The following is a 22,204-nucleotide window of genomic DNA, read 5'->3' as shown; positions in this document are numbered from 1 at the left end:
CCCCTCAGCCTGTCTTTTTCCTCCTTTCTCGTTACTTCCTGTTATGTTGGGAGTGTGGCTCTCCCCTGGTGATACCACTTCCTCTACAGCCTTCGTACTGGGTCTGTTCCTTGATCCCCCACACAAAGTTCTCCTTGCTAACCTATATTCATTTTGCAGCCACAGTGCTCTTTGCAAAATGCAAACTATGTCACTCCCTAATTAAAAACTTTCATTGGCTTCTCATGCTTAAGATAAAGCATAGAAATCTCTCTGGTTTTTTAGGTTTAATTCCACAGTATCTGTAATGCAGTATTTAAAGCATCCCTTATTCCTCCTATACTTATTAACAATTTTCTCAGATAGTTTTATGAATGAATATGATGATTCTTAAGGGTTATTTATAAGGAATTCTCAAAGCCGTGCCTCAGGAAGACAAAAGAGGGTCTACATTGCTTTTTGGAGTGATTCTCTAAGTAAATAAAGGAGAATCAGAAGCTTGAATTTCAGTGTTTTATGAAAAGAAAACTAACCTATTAAACCAAGTTATTTAGGAATTAGAAATTATGATCAAAATAACTGCAGGTTTGGTTGATTGAGTGCAGCCATCGAAAAGCTATATGAGGCCAGTTTTCAGATGGAAGTCACATGGTTCTTTAATGTAAAGCATATAATTCTTAACAGTCTCCAGCCCTTCCGTGTTGCTCCAGCTTCATCTTGACCATCTTCCCTTGGCTTCTTACTCATTCCATCTGCTCCAACTGTGCTGTCTGCTGGCAGTTTCTAACCCCTGCTAAGCTGTCTCCTGCCAGAGAGGTTTTTCACGTGCTGTTCCTTTTTGGAATGTGGTTCCTATCCCTCTTCCTATCCCTCTTTGACTAGTTAACTTCTGCTTATGCTTTAACTCTCAGCTCAGGCAGTCCCTCAAAAATTTCTTACTGACTGCCATGCTTATCTTAGAGTCTTTTCTAACCATGAACCGCTCCTTGGGGGCAGTTTCCAAATTATAATTTTGCATTTATGTGTCTAAACTGGCAAGTATTCTCTGTAAGCTGGAAGTTCCATGAGGGCAAAGACTGCCTGTTTTATTGATCAGAGGATCCCCACAGTGCCTGGTACATACTAGGTCCTATATATACATTTGTTCAATGGATGGACAGACAAACAAATGGACGGATGGGGGGTGGATAGATGGCCAGGATTCTCAAAAGAAATAACATTTGCCGATTTATTTTTGAAGTAGAAAAAAGAAAAGCACACTCAGAAACTCTAGCTTCAAATCTTTCCTTCTCTTTTGTTGCAGAGTGAATCATAGTCATACTTCATCTAATGTTATGGCAGAAAGGACATTGAATTTATTAGTTTGCACATTCATGAATCACATAATGGATCACTACCTTGGTCTAGGTGACAGGAGAACATGCATTCAAATCCTTGTTCTGTAAGAATTCAGAGTTTACTGGAGTCCATAGAAAGGAAGATACATCATTACATTACAGAGTGAGGAGGACTTAGAACTGGGATGATGAAGTGCTCCACAGTGATTTCAGAGCTAACCCTTGTGGAAGGTGGGTTCCCTTAAGTTGGTTCAGGGGCTAGGGTAGAAGGGACTGGCTTGGGAAGGGAGGCTGATCAGGCAGGACTCTTAACTGCCTACCTTCTTTAGATACAGAAAATCTCCACCTTTTTTCTGTTTTACAAATGGGGGTGCTATCGCAGGTTTTCTCTGTTAAGAGAAGTTGACAATTGTTGTTTCCAAAAGCTCAGAGAATGATTAATCCTGCTGAGAAAAGCAGAGTAAGTCAGTCTTCTTGGAACAGAAGATGTTGGAGCAGAGCCTCTCCTTTTAATTTTTTTTTTTAACTTGGCTTCCAGATGCTGAAACTCTTAAAAAATAGTTAAAGTAAGAAAAAGGAAAAAATAACCCATGGTATTAAAAAACACCTATTTTCTTTAAAACCTTCCTACTTTTTCTGCAAAGCTGAAGTTTTATATATGTTAAATTGATAATGATTTTTTCATATAACTTTATAGCATGTATCATTTTTCCCATTTATTATCCTGTAAGACTTGGGAGTCAGGCAAAAGATGATTTCATGTCCTTTCTACAGCATCCTGCAGTATTCTCTAGCCCCTTTCTACTCAAAATGTGGTCCATCAGTATCAGTGTCACCAGTGAGTGTAACCAAAATGTGGATCCTCAGGCCCCAACCTAGACCCATTCGTTCAGAATCTGCATTTTAAGTAGATTCCTCATATGATTCTTACACAATTAAAATTTGAGAAAAACACTGTTTTAACAGGCCTGCCTAACTCCCTAGTGGGAGCTTCCCGGGTGGCTCAGTGGTAAAGAATCTGCCTGCCAACGCAGGAGACACAGGTTTGATCCTTAGGTCAGGAAGATCTCCTGGAGAAGGAAATGGCAACCCGCTCCAGTAATCTTGCCTGGAAAATCTCATGGACAGAGGAGCCTGGTGGGCTATAGTCCATGGGGTCACAGAGTCAGACGCGACTGAGCACGCACACATAACACATACTCTGAATTGTAAATTCAGTATAAAGGGAAACCATCTATAGTATAAACTGAGAAGTGATGTGTTGAGACCTGTGCTTTAGGAAAGCAACTCTTAACAGCAAAGAGGCTCCTCCAAGGCTCCTGAAATAATACTGGTGAGAGAAGCTCAGGCTTGACCCTAAGCAATAATTGGGGATGGGGAGAAGAGATATTTAAAGAGGTACCAGGGATGAGATTAAGAAACAACTATGTATAAAATAGATAAGCAGTACGGATATATTGTGTAGCACAAGTAATTATAGGCATTATCTTTTAATAACTTTTATTTTTTTTTTTTTTTTTTTCTTTTTTTTTTTTTTTTATTATTATTATTATTTTTTTTTAATTTTAAAATCTTTAATTCTTACATGTGTTCCCAAACATGAACCCCCCTCCCACCTCCCTCCCCATAACATCTCTGTGGGTCATCCCCATGCACCAGCCCCAAGCATGCTGTATCCTGCGTCAGACATAGACTAGCGATTCAATTCTTACATGATAGTATACATGATAGAATGCCATTCTCCCATATCATCCCACCCTCTCCCTCTCCCTCTGAGTCCAAAAGTCCGTTATAGACAGCTGCGTCTTTTTCCTGTCTTGCATCCAGGGTCGTCATTGCCATCTTTCTAAATTCCGTATATATGTGTTAGTATACTGTATTGGTGTTTTAATAACTTTTAATGGCACATCATTTGTAAAAATACTGATTCACCATGCTGTATACCGGAAACAAATACAATATTTTAAATCGACTGTGCTTTCATTTTAAAAAATACCGTGGACTGATTCAACACTTTTTCTTTTGATTTAAAATAAAGGATTTTAGCAGGATCATCCTGCTTATTAATGGTGGCAACCAACTGGATTGTCAGTGCTTCCTGCCTCTCTCTGTGGTCCATGCGGCTATTCCTTTGACTTTTGTCTAAGATGTGACTTCTTAGAACTGCCGGCTGCTCAGACCCTCCCCGACAATGAGTTTATTAGAGTCGAGATGTGTAGGAACCAGCTCTGCCAAAGCATAAAGCACACGTCCAAGATGATGAACGGCATCACTAAAAATAATAAAAGATTAAGCACACATTCCAGGGAAGTGACAGGGCATTCTTACGGAATTTGCCAGACTAAACTGTAGTGGATTCTCTTCACTGTCTCTCTATCCGCAAAACCAGACCTCCAAAGTGGCTTTGCCGAGATACAGATTTTGGACACCGCTGGCAGGCAGCATCTCTGTGCAGCTATAGGGCTGATCCAAGGGGCTGGGCTTGCAGTTGACCCCATGGAGCCCACAGCCTGTCTCAGCAGTTCATCGTCAACTAAAAGCCCAGCAGCCTTTCCCGATGCGACCAGAGACTAGGAACCTTCAGAGACTGTCTTACTTCCCCATCGCACAGAGGAGGAAACTGAAAAGATGATCTTGGTTGCCCAAGGGTGTACCTCTTGGCTGCGGTGCCTCATCATTCACCTGTACCTGATACCATGAGAGACTCTGAGTGTGGGAGATGATTTGATCCACAGCTTTTTAGAGGCAGTGACTCAAAGACATGAATCTGTCTTTAAGGACAGGAATCTCTAATCTGAACCAGATAGAAAAGAGTAGGCTTAAGATGACAGACTTTACAGTCCATTTCTATCCCACCTCCCCTCACCCCCATGTATTCCTTCTTCAGGGTTCCCCCATATCTGAAAATCAGTTCATGAAAATGCATTCAACTGCATACATGGGTTACTTACACTGTTCTCTATGTATACTGACTTCAATAAATCATTTTTTTTTTAATTAAGAATCTTGTGTGCCAACCATGCACAACCTCAAAAAAAACCCTTCCTGCCAGCAATGCTAGCGATACTGATGGGAGCACCCAGCATGTGTCGGGGGTGGACTCTGCCAGGTGTGTCGTGTGTGTTAGCCTCTTGAATTCTCTGGGGAGGGGCTGTTCTAGCCCTATTTTACAGATGAGAGAACTGAGGCTCAGAGAGGTAAAGTACCTTGTCTAAGGTCATATAACCATTGAGTATATGCTACAAAGAAACCTCATTTCCATTCCCCAAAAATGACCTCTATGTTCTGTAGGCTGTTTTCTTTGACTTGTCCCAACACAGAAAGGAATGATTTCTCTTCTGTCTGACTTCCCTTGAGATAATATTTTGGATTCAGGATCTGTCTCATGGATGTCCCCTCCCTCAGCACACCCCCCCCCCCCCCCCCCAACAAAGCCCTTCCTATCCTTCCTGTAGGAATGAAGACAGTGAGACAAAGATGATTGTGTTTGCTCTCCTTTTCACCAAGGGAGAAACAGTGAATGATTCATTTAGTTGACAGACTGTCTTTAAAGAGCCACCATCAGCTACACACTCTATGATGTGCTAGTGACCAGCTTAGATTGGGCCTTCGAGGGTGGCTAGAACTGAGTTCAAATCTTGACTCCACTTGAGCTAAATGGCCCAGAGCAGGACAGTGCTGAGTAGACAGGAAAGCACAGAGCCTACAAGAAATGTTAGAGAGAGGGAAGCCAGGCCCTAAAAAGAGAGCATAAATGGTGCTAGGCTGTGTCAGCTCAGTCATGGGCCCCATCACCACTGAGGCTTGAGCAGGAGAGCAGGACCTTCCAGGCAAAACATCAGCTGGCTTCCAGGGCTGAGCGAGGTTGAGGTAGGCTTCCCCAAGGAGGGGCTAGACATTCCAAGGACACGGACCAGGTTAGACAAAGCCCTGTGCCTGGGCCAGCCTGTCTGCCAAGGGAGACAACAGCTGCCCAGAGCGGAGATTTCTGTCTCTTCAGCAAAGAGGAGCTTGAATGGGACCATGGGGTGTTGGGAGGATTGGCCGCAGAGGTCACGATGGATGCTTTGAATTATGCAAAAATAAACTCCACTGTAACCAGTAGGGCAAAAACAGAGCCAAAGGATATAGTCAGTGTTGAGCTAATACATGTTAAACAATGGCAGGAAGGTGTGGGAGCCCTGACTCGTGTGTCGGTTTCAGTGGTATAAATACTCTCATGATGGACCATTTCAGAATACCATTGTAATGTCCTTAGTTGTGGAGCTGGGAAGAGAGGCACTCCATTGGCATCACAGTAATGAGCCAGCATACCACCATGGTTCATAAAAGTTGGAACAGCTTGCCTCACTGAGACATGGACTCCGAGGAACCTATGGCTCCCTTTGGGGACCAGGGCTTAGCTCCTCAAGTGAATGCCTTCAGTGTCCTCGGCATCATCATGTGACCCAAGGCAGACTGTGCCTAGCCTTTGCGATCTACAGTCTCCTAGGGAAGCTAGCATTAATCCAGTAATTACAGTAAGTTACACAGTGCGCAGAACACTCAGAAGTCCTATCTTATCTGGAGGGCACACCCATGTCCTTTGTTTCAAAACCCATAATAAAGCGGAGACTGTTATTGTCTTTTCTGAATCAAGAACATAGTACCTCATCAAAGTTTTTTGCCATGCTTGCATTCACTTTGTGGTATTTAAATCAAGATTGTTGTCTTTACAAGCCCTTCAAGAATTGAGACTTCAAGTGCCTTTTCAGATCCTAGTGAAAAACCCATCAGAATACAACCAGGAAAGCATTCAGCAGAGTCCGTTTTATAGCAACAGCAGCCTGGACACATCTCTCCGGTTCAGCCTCAATGTCAAGCCCAGGTTGGACCCCCTCATACGGTGGGTGCTTCTTCTGGGGGACCAGCTCACTCTTGCTTTGCCTCCCAGGTGGTCTTCGAGGCGTTGCACAATCTGGAGCCGCGAGGCTACGTCGTGGGTTGGATCATTGCCATCAGCTTGCTGGTGGGAATCCTCATCTTCCTGCTGCTGGCTGTGCTGCTCTGGAAGGTGAGTGGAGATCGTGGGTCCCCGGGGAGTCTCCACCCGGACAGCCAGCTCTCCTGCCTTGCTGGGGTAGAGCTCCTTGAAAGTGGTTTCATGTTGGAACTTCCTTCCTGGAGCAAGGTCCCCTCCAGGCAGTGAATGGAGTCTTGACTCCTCATGAGGTCATTCACACCTGAGGACTGGACCACTTCAGAGGGAACCCCAGAATTCACCCTCTTCTTGGGGCTTCCCAACAGAGTTGCCACCAGTCCTACTTGGTGAGTAACAGCTGGGACTGGGATGTGGATGGTTAGCTTGTTTACCTGTCATAAACATAAGAAAAGAAGCTACAGAGCCACTCTCTGTTCTTCTCCCATGTGGAATATGGGAAAGATTTCCACCCAGAGGACTCTAGTAATGGAGATAGGCTATGTGTCCAGAGTGCTGCCCAGGTGTCTCCATAAGAAGTTCTCCCAACCCCATGGGGGTTCATTTGTAGGTGGTAGATTTTCCCTGCCTCCTTCGACAGGGAGCACCTGCTCATCCTTCATGTCTTGCCTCTTGTCACTTTCTCAAGAAAGAGGAGTATTCTCACCCTCAAGTCTAGGATAGTTTCTTTGCTCTGCACTTTGCTTTCAGAGTACCTGGGTCCTTGACTTTGGAGCCTCTGTATTCATCAATAATGGTTTCAGAGTCATTATCTGAGGAAGGTCTGCCTCTTCCACTGGAAGGTAATGTGCCAGCTGAGTGGGGTCCCGTCTCTTCTTGTTTCCACCGAGTTCCCAGCTGCTTGAGAAGCACCAGGGACTGCAGCTGGGACTTTCTGACACCAAGTTCCTGCTTTTCTAGTGTTCTGGGTTTCAGAGGCAAGTGGAGACAGCCTTTTACATGATTTTTGGATGGATGCTTTAAATTAAAATGATTAGTTCCTTTGGGATTCCAAAATAACTAGTATTTCTTGATCAATCATAGAAATATATCAGTAAGAAAAAAGTTGTCAAGTACTCAGGAGCCCTTAACCTAAAACCGCTTTTGGTCACTTTACCTTTTGACCTTTTTCTCTTCATAATAGACAGAGACCAGGCATTCTTGTACCACCTACTTATTTTAGTGTATTAAGTTCTCCAGTAAAATATCTAATATGTTTTCAAGTGCAGGAAATCTAAAATGAAAGCAATAGATTCAATTATCAATCTGAAAAATATATATACTTCAGAGTATCTAAGAAGTCTAGAAACAGGAAAAACAGTGTCTTGCAGTACATTTTTCAGATTGACATTTGGACTGATTGCTTTAAATTCAGAGATTCTTCACCTAAAAAGTGTTTCAGGTTTGAAGAAAGATACATTGAACATATCACTTGAAAGTAAGTTTACCTCGGGTTCCCATGCTTTGAAGGCACCCCAGGTACTGTTTCATAGCCTAGCTTTCTCTGAACACAGAATTGTGAACATCTTTCCCTGTTTTTAAAAACCGGTGTCCAGTGCTGTCCTTGGGCTGCAGTTGTTAGAAGATCCCCATCCTCAGATGTTGGGGTTCAGGTGGTTCCTGGCTTCACACTTCTTGTAACTGCAGCAGTGGATATGCTTAGAGCCAAATCTTTGCACAAATCTTTTATTATGTTCTTAAAAGGAAACTTTAAAAACAGAATTACTGAGTCAGAAGAAATGCACATTTTAAGCCTTTTATTACATACTGCCAATTGCCTTCTATAAAGGTTACACACGCAGTGTATCAAAAGTGCCTATTTGCCCATATATTTGCCAGGAGTGGATATTACCTTTTGGAAAAAAACCTGTCCATTTGTTGTTTGTTTAATCTGCGTGGCCAGGTAGATTGTTAATTCTCCATTTTCTCCAACTCCTTCCTGCCAAGGCATCTGGTCTGTGGGTAGAGAACAAAGCCAGCTCAGTGCTTGAGACCTGAAGACAACAAGGGCTTTGGGGTGTGTGTGTGTGTGTGTATGTGTGTGTATGTGTGAAAGAGAGAGACTTCCTCTGTTTTTGTATGAGCATTTTATTTATTCATTTTTTAAAATTATATCACACTGTTGCTTTAATTTGTATTCAAAAAATTTCAAGTAAGTTTAGACATCCTTTTTTATATATTTGTATTTTACTTGCATTTCTCTCTCTCTCTCTTTTTTTTTTTTTTTGTTTTTTTTTGTTACTTTTTGACTGCAAACTGTGGCATGTGGGATTTTGATTCCCCAATCAGGGATCTAACCTGCGCCCCCTGTATTATAAAAGTGCAGTCTTAACCACTAGACTACCAGTGAAGTCCCTGTATGGACGTTTCAGAAGAGAGGAAACACTGTCCTCCATGGCTGGGTGCATGGGACCGGACAGGGACATGGAGTGGGCAGAGTGTGGTTGTGCCCACCACCTCCTGGGATGGGAGGCCCTCCTTCTGGCCCCCACTTTGCTCTGCTCCCTCTCTCCTGAGCACACACTCCCACCTCCGTCCAGTTGTCATCTGCTTCGCTTTGTTTCTCTTGTGTTTGTTTAAAGAATGTAGTTGCAGGAGAGGGTGTCATGGGATGGCCAGCACCCTGAGGTTACCCAGTTGTGTGTGATCCAAAGAGCCCAGGTCCAAGAAGGCAGATACCACTCTCTGCCTTGGACTAGCCATGAAGTGGTGGCAGTCAAGGGGCCTTCACCAGACAAGGTCAACATTAAGTGGGGGTGGGAGGAAGGGTCTAGAACAGTTCTGAGAAAGCTGGCGAGTGATGACGTGTAGGTCAAACAGTTTTGCTCACCGTCCAAGAGCAGTATTTGATTTCAACTCATATTTACTGAATACTTGCTTTGTACCAAACACTGAGCTAGGTGCCTGCATGCCACAGTGATTGTGACTTGACCTGAATGCATCTCCATCGAGCATACAGACTGTAAATATAGTTGAGGGTGGTGAATGCTGGGTAATGAGTGTTCTGGAAACTGTGAAGAACACCATTAACTCCCCTGTCCCCACTCCAGGGGAATGAAAAGGCAGAAGAGTGCAGCACGGTAGATGAGGGCTCAGGCTTTGCAGGCTGACAGCTGTGAACTGGAACCCTGGCTCTTGCCCTTGCCAGCCGTGTGACCTTGGGAGAGCTGCTTATCCTCTCTGATCCTCAACTTCCTCCTCTATAAAACAGAGACCCTAATATCCAGCTTGAGGTATAGAGGTAAATTGAAGAAAGTAGGGAAAACTGCTAGACCATTCAGGTATGACCTAAATCAAATCCCTTATGATTATACAGTGGAAGTGAGAAATAGATTTAAGGGCCTAGATCTGATAGATAGAGTGCCTGAAGAACTATGGACTGAGGTTCGTGACATGGTACAGGAGACAGGGATCAAGACCATCCCCATGGAAGAGAAATGCAAAAAAGCATAATGGCTGTCTGGGTAGACCTTACAAATAGCTGTGAAAAGAAGGGAAGCGAAAAGCAAAGGAGAAAAGGAAAGATATAAGCATCTGAATGCAGAATTCCAAAGAATAGCAAGGAGAGATAAGAAAGTCTTCTTCAGCGACCAATGCAAAGAAATAGAGGAAAAGAACAGAATGGGAAAGACTAGAGATGTCTTCAAGAAAATTAGAGATACCAAGGGAACATTTCATGCAAAGATGGGCTCGATAAAGGACAGAAATGGTATGGACCTAACAGAAGCAGAAGACATTAAGAAGAGGTGGCAAGAATACACAGAAGAACTGTACAAAAAAGGTCTTCACGACCCGGATAATCACAATGGTGTGATCACTCACCTAGAGCCAGACATCTTGGAATGTGAAGTCAAGTGGGCCTTAGAAAGTGTCACTATGAACAAAGCTAGTGGAGGTGATGGAATTCCAGTTGCGCTATTTCAAATCCTAAAAGATGATGCTGTGAAAGTGCTGCACTCAATATGCCAACAAATCTGGAAAACTCAGCAGTGGCCACAGGACTGGAAAAGGTCAGTTTTCATTCCAATCCCAAAGAAAGGCAATGCCAAAGAATGCTCAAACTACCGCACAATTGCACTCATCTCACATGCTAGTAAGGTAATGCCCAAAATTCTCCAAGCCAGGCTTCAGCAGTACGTGAACCATGATCTTCCAGATGTTCAAGCTGGTTTTAGAAAAGGCAGAGGAACCAGAGATCAAATTGCCAACATCTGCTGGATCATGGAAAAAGCAAGAGAGTTCCAGAAAAACATCTATTTCTGCTTTATTGACTATGCCAAAGCCTTTGACTGTGTGGATCACAATAAACTGGAAAATTCTGAGAGATGGGAATACCAGACCACCTGACCTGCCTCTTGAGAAATCTGTATGCAGGTCAGGAAGCAGCAGTTAGAACTGGACATGGAACAACAGACTGGTTCCAAATAGGAAAAGGAGTACATCAAGGCTGTATATTGTCACCCTGCTTATTTAACTTATGTGCAGAGTACATCATGAGAAACACTGGGCTGGAAGAAACACAAGCTGGAATCAAGATTGCCAGGAGAAATATCAATAACCTCAGATATGCAGATGACACCACCCTTATGGCAGAAAATGAAGAGGAACTAAAAAGCCCCTTGATGAAAGTGAAAGAGGAGAGTGAAAATGTTGGCTTTAAGCTCAACATTCAGAAAACAAAGATCATGGCATCCGGTCCCATCACTTCCTGGGAAATAGATGGGGAAACAGTGTAAACAGTGTCAGACTTTATTTTTCGGGGCTTCAGAATCACTGCAGATCGTGACTGCAGCCATGAAATTAAAAGATGCTTACTCCTCGAAAGAAAAGTTATGACCAACCTAGATAGCATATTCAAAAGCAGAGCCATTACTTTGCCAACGAAGGTCCATCTAGTCAAGGCTATGGTTTTTCCAGTAGTCATGTATGGATGTGAGAGTTGGACTGTGAAGAAGGCCGAGTGCCGAAGAATTGATGCTTTTGAACTGTGGTGTTGGACAAGACTCTTGAGAGTCCGTTGGACTGCAAGGAGATCCAACCAGTCCATTCTGAAGGAGATCAGCCCTGGGATTTGTTTGGAAGGAATGATGCTAAAGCTGAAACTCCAGTACTTTGGCCACCTCATGCGAAGAGTTGACTCTTTGGAAAAGACTTTGATGCTTGGAGGGATTGGGGCAGGAGGAAAAGGGGACGACAGAGGATGAGATGGATGGATGGCATCACCAACTCGATGGACGTGAGTCTGAGTGAACTCCGGGAGTTGGTGATGGACAGGGAGGCCTGGTGTGCTGCAATTCATGGGGTCGCAAAGAGTCAGACACAACTGAGCGACTGAACTGAACTGAACTAAAGACCAAATGCTTAGCACTTAATAGAAGCCCCCAGTTCTAGTCAGAGGACATTTCCTAAATGAGGTATCATTCAAGTCTAACCTTGGATTCGGTTTGAGTTTTCCAGGCAGGGTAGGACAGATGGATAGTCCATGCAGAGAGGAGAGAGATCTGGGGATAGGATGGGGGTAAGCACAGTCACCATAGAGATGGCTGGGAGACTGGACTCCACCAGGCCCCTTCCCTCCCCATGTAGACTCAGGGCCTCCCCATGTGGCCCTTCCAGCAGACTGTGCTGACATTTTACGTGGTGGCTCTGCTCTGGGAGAGCATAGTGATAGCTGCCAGTTCTCTGAAAGGCTGGCCCAGAACTGGGAAGGCATCATCCTACTGTACTCTGTCAAAGCAGTCACATGCCACCCTAGAGTCAAGGGACAGGAAATAGACCCTGCCTCCCAAGGGGGAAAGCAGCAAAGGGTTAGTGGTATCTTTTGTCTATCATATGCATGCTGTTCCGAAAAATGGGTAAAACCTTAATCTTTTCTTTAAAACTCACTATGACAAAGGACAATTCACCTAACTGGAAGTTTTGTTGTTTTAAAGTAGATGAAACCTCATTTCTCTTCCGGTGTCATAGATAAAATTGTGATTGTACTCCTTAGAAGGAAAAAAAAGTAAAGCTTGGTGCAAGGTTCATAAACACACTTGCCATTCAGAGTGAGTTGTCTGTTTAGGCAAAGTGACAGTGCAGTAAGGAGCTTGACAGAGGGAGTTCTTTAAGAAAAATATTTTTCTCTTAAAGGACTAACTAAATGTAATGACTTTATAGGACACTGACAAGGGCAAATGAAATGTAGGATTATTGTGAAGACCTATATAATGAAGCAGGGCAAAGGCTAACAGAGTTCTGCCAAGAGAACGCACTGGTCATAGCAAACACCCTCTTCCAACAACACAAGAGAAGACTCTACACATGGACATCACCAGATGGTCAACACCGAAATCAGATTGATTATATCCTTTGCAGCCAAAGATGGAGAAGCTCCATACAGTCAGCAAAAACAAGACCAGGAGCTGACTGTGACTCAGATCATGAACTCCTTACTGCCAAATTCAGACTTAAATTGAAGAAAGTAGGGAAAACCACTAGACCATTCAGGTCTGACCTAAATCAAATCCCTTATGATTATACAGTGGAAGTGAGAAATAGATTTAAGGGACTAGACCTGATAAGAGTGCCTGATGGATGGAGGTTCGTGACATTGTATAGGAGACAGGGAGCAAGACCATCCCCAAGAAAAAGAAATGCAAAAAAGCAAAATGGCTGTCCAAGGAAGCCTTACAAATAGCTGTGAAAAGAAGAGAAGTGAAGAGAAAAGGAAAAATGTAAGCATCTAAATGCAGAGTTCCCAAGAATAGCAAGGAGAGATAAGAAAGCCTTCCTCAGCAATCAATGCAAAGAAATAGAGGAAAAGAACAGAATGGGAAAGACTAGAGATGTCTTCAAGAAAATTAGAGATACCAAGAGAACATTTCATGCAAAGATGGGCTCGATAAAGGACAGAAATGGTATGGACCTAACAGAAGCAGAAGATATTAAGAAGAGGTGGCAAGAATACACAGAAGAACTATACAATAAAGATCGTCATGACCCAGATAATCATGATGGTGTGATCACTCACACTCACCTGGAGCCGGACATCCTGGAATGTGAAGTCAGGTGGGCCTTAGGAAGAAGCATCACTACGAACAAAGCTAGTGGAGGTGATGGAATTTAATTGAGCTAATTCAAATCCTAAAAGATGATGCTGTGAAAGTGCTGCACTCAATATGCCAGCAAATTTGGAAAACTCAGCAGTGGCCACAGGACTGGAAAAGGTCAGTTTTCATTCCAATCCCAAAAAAAGGCAATGCCGAAGAATGCTCAAACTACTGCACAATTGCACTCATCTCACATGCTAGTAAAGTAATGCTCAAAATTCTCCAAGCCAGGCTTCAGCAATACGTGAATCGTGAACTTCCAGATGTTCAAGCTGGTTTTAGAAAAGGCAGAGGAACCAGAGATCAAATTGTCAACATCTGCTGGATCATGGAAAAAGCAAGAGAGTTCCAGAAAAACATCTATTTCTGCTTTATTGACTATGCCAAAGCCTTTGACTGTGTCGATCACAATAAACTGTGGAAAATTTTTCAAGAGATGGGAATACCAGACCCCCTGAGCTGTCTCTCGAGAAACCTGTATGCAGGTCAGGAAGCAGCAGTTAGAACTGGACATGGAACAACAGACTGGTTCCAAATAGGAGAAGGAGTACATCAAGGCTGTATATTGTCACCCTGCTTATTTAACTTACATGCAGAGTACATCATGAGAAACTCTGGGCTGGATGAAACACAAGCTGGAATCAAGATTGCCGAGAAAAATATCAATAACCTCAGATATGCAGATAACACCACCCTTATGGCAGAAGGTGAAGAAGAACTAAAGAACCTCGTGATGAAAATGAAAGAGGAGAGTGAAAAAGTTGGCTTAAAGCTCAACGTTCAGAAGACTAAGATCATCGCATCCAATCCCATCAATTCATGGCAAATAGATGGGGAAACAGTGGATGACTTTATTTTTCTGGGCTCCAGAATCACTGTGGATTGTGATTGCAACCATGAAATTAAAAGATGCTTGCTCCTTGGAAGGAAAGTTATGACCATCCTAGACAGCATATTAAAAAGCAGAGCCATTACTTTGCCGACAAAGGTCCATCTAGTCAAAGCTATGGTGTTTCCGGTAGTCATGTATGAATGTGAGAGTTGGACTATAAAAAAACCTGAGCGCCAAAGAATTGATGCTTTTGAACTGTGGTGTTGGAGAAGACTCTTGAGAGTCCCTTGGACTGCAGGGAGATCCAACCATTCCATCCTAAAGGAGATCAGTCCTGGGTGTTCATTGGAGGGACTGATGTTGAAGCTGAAACTCCAATACTCTGGCCACCTAATGCTGAGAGCTGACTCTTTGGAAAAGACCCTGATGCTGGGAAAGATTGAGGGCAGGAGGAGAAGGGGACGATAGGGGATGAGATGGTTGGATAGCATCACCGACATAATGGACAAGGGTTTGGGTGGACTCCAGGAGTTGGTGATGGACAGGGAGGCCTGGTGTGCTGCGTTTCATGGGGATGCAAAGAGTCAGACATGACTGAGCGACTGAACTGAAACTGAAATATATTCCTAAAACTTCAGCTACAGACCTCTTTTTTAAAATTTATTTTCTTGAAGTGCAGCTAATTTACAATGTTTACAATCATTTACAGTGACTTACAATTTGCATTTCTGCCATATGGTAAAGTGATTCATTTATTTATGTATATATGTACTTTTTTCATATTCTTTTCCATTATGGTTTATCACAGGATCTTGAATATAGTTCCCTGTGATATACAGTAGGACCTTGTTGTTTATCCATCCTCTGTATAATAGTTTACATCTACTAATCCCAAACTCTCAGTCCTTCCCTCCCCCATCTTCTTCCCCTTGGCAACAAGAAATCTATTCTCTATCCCTTTGAGTCAACTAGAGATCTCTTATCAACTTGGATTTCTATGTTTATAACCTAAGAAAAATTCATTGTGTATAGAGGTCTAATATTACATTGACCATCCAGAAATCTCTTGATTAATGGACCTAATATTTGAGTTAGATGGGAGGGCTAAATGATTCTGGCTTATTACCATATTTCACATATCACCTCCAGTCCTTTCAAGGGGAAAGTCACCTAGTTGCCACTGTGAACCAGGAAACACTTCACTAGGACCTTTAAAGGCAAGTGAGCAATATTCAAGTCCTCTTCCCCTGCTCAAGGGACGTCTCTTAAAGTTCCCTTTGCTGTAGCTCCTGACACTGCTGCATATGGTTGCTTGCCAGTGCCTTGAGTTCATGAGCCCCAAATATTGTTCCCCAAAATGTATGCAGATAGTGACTTGGTACTGGAAGTGAACAAGACAGCTGGCCCAGTGTGGATGGACTTTTTATGCCACACAAGCCTACAGGTCAGCATGCCCTATACTTGGGAGCTGGCCAGTGCCTTCACTCAGCAAACAGTACTGGATCCTCGCTAGGTAGCCAACTCAGGATGAAATGACAGAGGTAATAAGTAACAGAGCCCTCTCTCTATCTTGAAGAGTCTGGGAAAAGCAATTAAGTGACCAGAGATGGTGAGTGAGCCCAGCATGCGCAGCTCTGGGCCAGGTAAGGAGCCTTTGCCACCAGCTCTTGGCTCCGCCTACGGGTCACCATGGTGCCACCAACATGCCCATCATCGCCTGTTTGTCTTAAACAGAAGCCCCTTGTAGGGTCAGCAAATGCCTTCTCCAGAGCTGAACTCCAGGCTCCTTGCCTCGTGCTTGCCCCCTTCTCTGCCTCTGGGCCTTACAGAAGGCCGGCTGCTGGCATGTCAGGCACTCTCTCCTGCTCCGCAGCGGCAGATCCTGGCTTTGACACAAAATCCACAATGAGGGCCCCCCAGCTAACCAGATCCTTCTTCAATCTGAAATGGATCCTAATCAGCTTTCCCAGAGCCAGGCTGTTAGCAGACATTGGGAGCCATAATTTAAACTTTCTGTGCAAGGATTACAGTAGCCTGCCAAACCACCATGCAGGAAGAAAACTTTGAAATAGGAAACTCTTTTAAGGGAGAAAAATTCAAATGAGTCCCCTCTCCTTTCCTTTGGCTCCTGATTGGTTTTGAAATGGCCTGGCCCTGGGGCCTCTTCAAGACAGTCATAAAGGCCTGTTTATAGGAGGAAGTTTCATTATTGTTCAGATGGTGTATGGGACTTGCACCTTTAAGGAGTGCCTTCAGCTCATCAAGCCAGCCTTTGAGTCAAGTGGTGAGAGAGTAGAGATGCTGGGATGTTTTTACTTCAAGAGGAAAAGCCTCATTGAGGGCCCCAGACTTCTCTCCCTCTTCTGCCTGCTCCCTTGTACAATTTGCCAAAACAAACAGGCCACCACTCAGTGAAGAAGAAAACTTCATCCTTCTCTTCTGCTTCCAACCCAGGAACCGTTCCCTCCCTCCTCTTGGCGCCTTTTGCCAATGAGATGGCCTGGAGCAAAGGGCAGTGCCATCGCCTGGTCAAAACCATGGCCAGCCTCTTCCCAAAAGGCCCAGGACCTGCCAGCTTTGTCTGCTCTCAGGTGTTGTAGAGCTGGGCCATGCAGCGCGTTTGCCACCCTCTTCAGAAAGGCCAACTCGAACCCTCCGTCAGCCGAACCTGTTCTAAGAGCCTGCTGCTCTGGAGCTGGCTTTGGGTGCCTGGTTTTCACTTGAGAGCATTGCTGCAAACCTCAAGCAGAAGCACTTAGAAAAAGAAATCTATGAAAAGGCTCAGAGGCTGTGTAGGTTTGGCAGCCCCTCCAGGAGTCATTGGGGGGTTATCACCTTCCCTCCAGCTGGGCTAGAGAACCCTTCCTTGCTTCTCCTGCAGAGAAAAAGAAAATGCACAGGCACACACATATATACACCCCCTTTGCACTGGCTCAATTGAAACCATGTGCCAGAGACACTCGGTGGAGACTTATTTATGTTTGGAAGTAAATATTGGGTTGATGTTGCACTGTTGACATCTCGAGACAGAGACGTGCTATGTAAATAGTCAAGGAACTTGAAAGGGCTGATAAACATGAGGCCCTGAGTTAGTCCAAAGAAGGAGTATGTCTGAGGCCCTTAGAATAGCTACCCGGGAGGCATCCCAAAGGCCAGGGAGGAGTAGGTGGAGGGTCTCCCTAAAGACCAAGCACCATGGGGTTGTTCAGCTGTTCCTCACTCACCCCAGACTGGGCTGGGAAGGAGGAACCTGATACTGCAAGCTGTGGAACCCCAGAACCCAGTGATTCTCACTTCTTCCTTGGCCCCAGGCCTCTCACAGCGTCTTCCTAATTAGGGCTATTCTAGGGGAAACCGGCTGTTTCCCTAGGAATTTTCTGGCAGGTTTTTGATACAAGTTTGCATGAGAAAGTTGTATGAATCTGTCAGAAGGTCTGAGGGAGCCGCCCTGTGGTACTACAGGCCCCCTCTGGAGCAACACAGACAAGAAGCCAGAAAAGCCCCTGCTCTCTCAGCTTCCAGTAGAGCCAAGTTTGGCTGGAGTCTCTCTTCCTGTAGGGTTTCCATGAGTATTTCCTCTGCTACAGATAGATCAATTATAAACAGAATCTTTTGCCCCTCAAGTGCAAAGCAGGCCCTCGAAGGTTCCCAGGAAAAGTGTAGGAAAACACAGACTCCACTGGCTTGGCATTGAATGAGGGGCTACTTAGGGTCTGATTTAACTCATCATGGATCATTTCCCAGCACCCTCAGCATGGGCTCAACCTGCCCTGAAAATCTAAGTTTGTTCAGCATCTCTTCAAGATTTTCCCCAAATTAACCATGAACACTAATGAGGGTGAAAGTGTAGGCCTGCTGCAGGGGAGAAGTGCCTTTAAAGTCTTGATTTATCTTCGTGTTTAAGAGTTTTAGACTTCTTTATACTTTATAATATATCCATACTTTAATATAAAAATTCAAAATTAACGTTTCCGAAAACTCTTTGTGAAAAGTTGATACTGGGTAAGGATTTTGTGCCCTGAGCCTTCTGCGTGTGAGGGCTGGGTACACAGCTGTGTGCTTCACAAGCTGCAGTGCTGAGTTTGCCTTGGGAGCCAACATAAAAAGCCTTCATTATGTTTCAGGGCTAGAAGAGTTCTGAGAATGCCGTCCGTCTCTTGGGCGGAGACAGAGACACTGGGGCTTAGAGCCAGGAGGTGACCTGCTCTGGGGCCCCAGCATGAGCAGTAATCAGAACTCCAGGCTCCCCGTGCACTGCCTCTCCTGTCCTGCCCTTCTGACTAGGTCCTATGGCACTGGGCAGGCCTGGCATGTCACAGTTGTTTGGGGGGCCATGGCTTGGTAAACTCAGAGCCTAAGCTTTGGGCTGTCTGCCAAAAGCCAAAATCAGGCTGTAAACAACAGCATGAAGGTGACAATCTCTTTTTCTGAAATGGAGTTCATTTGATCACATAAGAAACGTTAGTTTGACGGATCCAGCTCTATACTATATGGTGCCTTGGTGCACGCGTGCGTGCTGAGTCGCTTCAGTCATGTCCAACTCTTTGCAGCCCTATGGACTGTAGCCCACCAGGTTTCTCCATTTGTGGGATTCTCTAGGCAAGAATGCTAGAGTGGGTTGCCATGGCCTCCTCCAAAGGGTCTTCCCAATCCAGGGATCAAACTCGTGTCTGCATGCGTTGTCTGCATTGCAGGCAGATTCTTTATCCACTAAGCCACCTCGGAAGCCCATGGCACCTTGGTGCAAATGAGTAAACAGCACCCTGTCCTCCATAAGCTTTACTTCCATCTGTCAGAAAATTCAGAAAATCTGATTTTGTTAGAAAAAGACACTTGACTGCCATCTGCTGGAAATAGTTGTAATAAATTTCACATCTCTCATATCTGTGACATGAGTGGTAACCCCAACAACTTATATGCAGTGCATGGCCTGTGCTACTTATCCAGCACTCTAGTCATGAGAGTGGACCATGTTTTAAGAAATTGTCTTTGGGCTCCAGAGAAGAAGGACAAACATCAGTGGCAGCTCCAACCTTCCATCTAAGAGACTACGCACAGGTTTTGTTGGGAACAGGGCTCTGGAGACCCTGCTGCTCTGGAGTGGGGTGGAGAGTTTGCAAGGCTGTTTCTAAGAGAAGCTTTACAGTTAACTGCCAGTGGGCGCAGAGTTTTCAAGACTAATACTGACTGCACTCCACTTGAGAAAAAATAATTCCTACAGGATATGACGCCGTCACTTTGTTGGTAACAAGTATGACACATGTAAACTTGAACTCAGAAGAGCCACCTGTGAGAGTCAGTGCAGACACTCTAATAAATCCTTGCTAGATTCCACTCTGCATCAAATCCGCATGCCAGCATAACATAGCTATGAGGAAGTGTGCTGACTTTTTGTCCCCTTTAGAGGAACAAGACAGATCTGTTCAGCAGGACCAGACACAGTGATGCTCTTTGCATCTGGAACCCTGTCAGCTGCCCCCCTGCTACTTTTCCCATGAGTGTCAATCCATTCATAAATCAGACAAAAATATGGAATTCTGTATCAGTTAACCCTTGCTGTGTAACAAACCGAAGTTTAGGAGCTAAAAAGCAACCACCATCTACATAGCTCACAATTCTGTGGGTTACACTGACCTTGACAAGGCAGTCCTCCCATCTTTGTGGGGCTCACACCCCACAGCTGCAGGCAATTGGGTGCTGTCTGGTTCAGGAGGACCTCAGCTGGGTGGATTTGTCTTTCAGCAGCAAGACCAAACTCGTTCACATGGAAGCTAGGCAGGGGTCTGAGAAAGCAAGCGGGAGTGTGCATGGCTTAAGTGTGGAACTGACAGGGCATCACTTCCCTTGTATTCAGCCATCAAAACAAGTCACAGTGCAGATTTGGAAAGCGAAAAATAGCCTCAGTCTCCTGATAGTGTTTGTTGCAGAGCCACGGTACAGGGCATTTTTGCATTTATCATTGGCACTAAGTAGAAGTGAGATGCTAAGCTCTGGAGATAAAAAGCACAAATCCTTAGGAATCCTAAATGTGAAAGATAATAAGAGAGCAGAAGACAGCTGAAGCTCTGCTTGATTGGTGCCACCGTGGAGATATGTTACATCTTTGGAGTTAAATGAGTAAAGATCACTGAAACATCATGCTACCTGCAGGCAGAATCCTGTGCTAAAAAATCTTACTCTGATGTAACATCCAGCCTTCTTTCTACCATTATGTTCTCCTCAGTTCAGAAAGTGTACATGACACACTTGCTCTGTTAACCACATCTGTATCTTTCAAGAATGAGATATCAAGCAGTAACTTCTTGATAGACATTGCCACAAAACCTTTGGTTGCTTTGCTGGCCTCCTGTGGGTATGCTTAGAGGATGGCAACAACAGTCTTTTTCTGATTCTCCAGAACATTCAGGCCAAGCCTCCTTTCTATATTTCCTTGCAGAAGGAAGAAAGTGGTAGAGATTTGAGAAGAGAAAAGTGTATGTGTGAGGGTGTCAGGAAGTGGGGTTCTGACAGATGTGGTCTGATGCTGGGGACATAAGGGAACTCATTATCTGTCTGCAGAATGGACCTTGAGGATCAAAACTCAGAACACAAGGGCCCTTGCCCTTGTTCTATGGAAACTTCCACTCCCTCCTGGCCATCAGTCTGCACCACTTTGCCGGCTGCTCTCAAAGGGAGCTCTCAGGACTTCCTGGGCCATGCAGGTGGAGGTGACCAATGCTGTCTTGGCAGCTCTCTTAACAGTCTTCATCTTCAGCTGGTCCATAAGCCTCTTTCAAGGAGTAGGAGGAAGATGCAGTGAGTCAGTGGATTCTGGGTTCACGGTGAGGAAGTGTGAGGACAGATGCACAGAGGAGTTAGATGTGCTCGCGAGCCTGGGTTTGCTTAACAATTTGTTTAGGGCAAGTTTGGTGTGTACATCCCCCATTGGCAGCAGACTGCGGAGATTACTCGTCTCAAAGGTCTTCAAATATGACTATGAGAATTATATGCCAGTGACAGTGTGGTACCAAAAACCTGCAGTGCAGCCTCCCTGCAGTGAGCCAAGAGTGCATGTCTGTTTCATTTCCCCTACTCAAGGGGATCAAAATGAGGATTTGGGGGCAGTTATTTATTTGGAAGACAATCTCAGGAAACACAGATGGGGGACCAGGAGAGGGAGAGGGCAGGGAAGGAAGCTAATAAAGGATGTTATCAAGCTGGTTACCACTGCAGGCAACTTCCATGTGGAGCACACACCTCAGGATTTCACACCCAAGGAGAGAGGGAGCTGGGGTATTTGTACACCCACTCCCATCAGTTATGTTTAAAGGCAGATACAGGAGGATGTCTGACCTCAGAAACAGAGGCCACTAACTCTGGGGAGCACAGAACAAGAGATGCCAGGTGTTCCTGAGCATGGGGAAAAGGTCAGCTTTGGACTGCAAAAGGTTACTTTTCTGTGGCAATAGTGCCTGCACTGTCTGTGTGAGAACTGGAAATCCATCTTACCATATGTGAAAAGCCAGAAACTTTGGAAGGAAAGATCTTTTCAGAACTAAGCTAAGGAAACTACCATCATGGTTCAGGAGGAGTTGCCAATTCTAGGGAGATACACACTGCCAGCTGTGTGCACAGCAGCTCATTAGGGTCACAGATTTGAGAGAAAGATCTAGAAGACAGCAAGGTAGGATGCAGACATGAAGACACTTTTAAATGCCTACTGTATGAGAGCAGTATTTATCAAATTGTTCCACAATGGCTAATGTCTCACAGGATATTTAACAGATTTATCAAAAGTTAAATAAGCTTGAGAAATATCAAGTCCCTGACTTTCTCAATCCTTTCCTAAAAGGGTTAATTTGACCCTTTGCTGTTCTTCTGTACATTACAAATCTCTTAAAGAATACATTGTTTCCAAATTTATTTGACCATGGAACCTCTTTACTCCCAAACTACCTATGAATGGCTCAATAACTAGTGTTCCCCAGCACAGAGTTTGGGAAACACTCCCCCAGAAGTGCATTGCAAG

At 44.4% G+C, this 22,204-nt stretch overlaps 1 protein-coding gene across 1 annotated transcript in view; it reads left to right on the top strand.

Annotated features, from left to right (window-relative positions):
• ITGA9 (integrin subunit alpha 9) overlaps positions 1 to 22,204 on the top strand; it is a 367,242-nt gene that overhangs the window by 344,505 nt on the left and 533 nt on the right. Inside the window, exon 27 of the mRNA XM_052639038.1 lies at positions 6,250 to 6,369. Coding sequence (XP_052494998.1) covers positions 6,250 to 6,369 — 120 coding nt within the window. The remainder of the gene's footprint in view (positions 1 to 6,249; positions 6,370 to 22,204) is intronic.

This window comes from Budorcas taxicolor, chromosome 1 (genome assembly GCF_023091745.1).
Source record: "Budorcas taxicolor isolate Tak-1 chromosome 1, Takin1.1, whole genome shotgun sequence".
Lineage (NCBI taxonomy): Eukaryota > Metazoa > Chordata > Mammalia > Artiodactyla > Bovidae > Budorcas > Budorcas taxicolor.
This window is presented reverse-complemented; position numbering and strand designations above follow the sequence as displayed.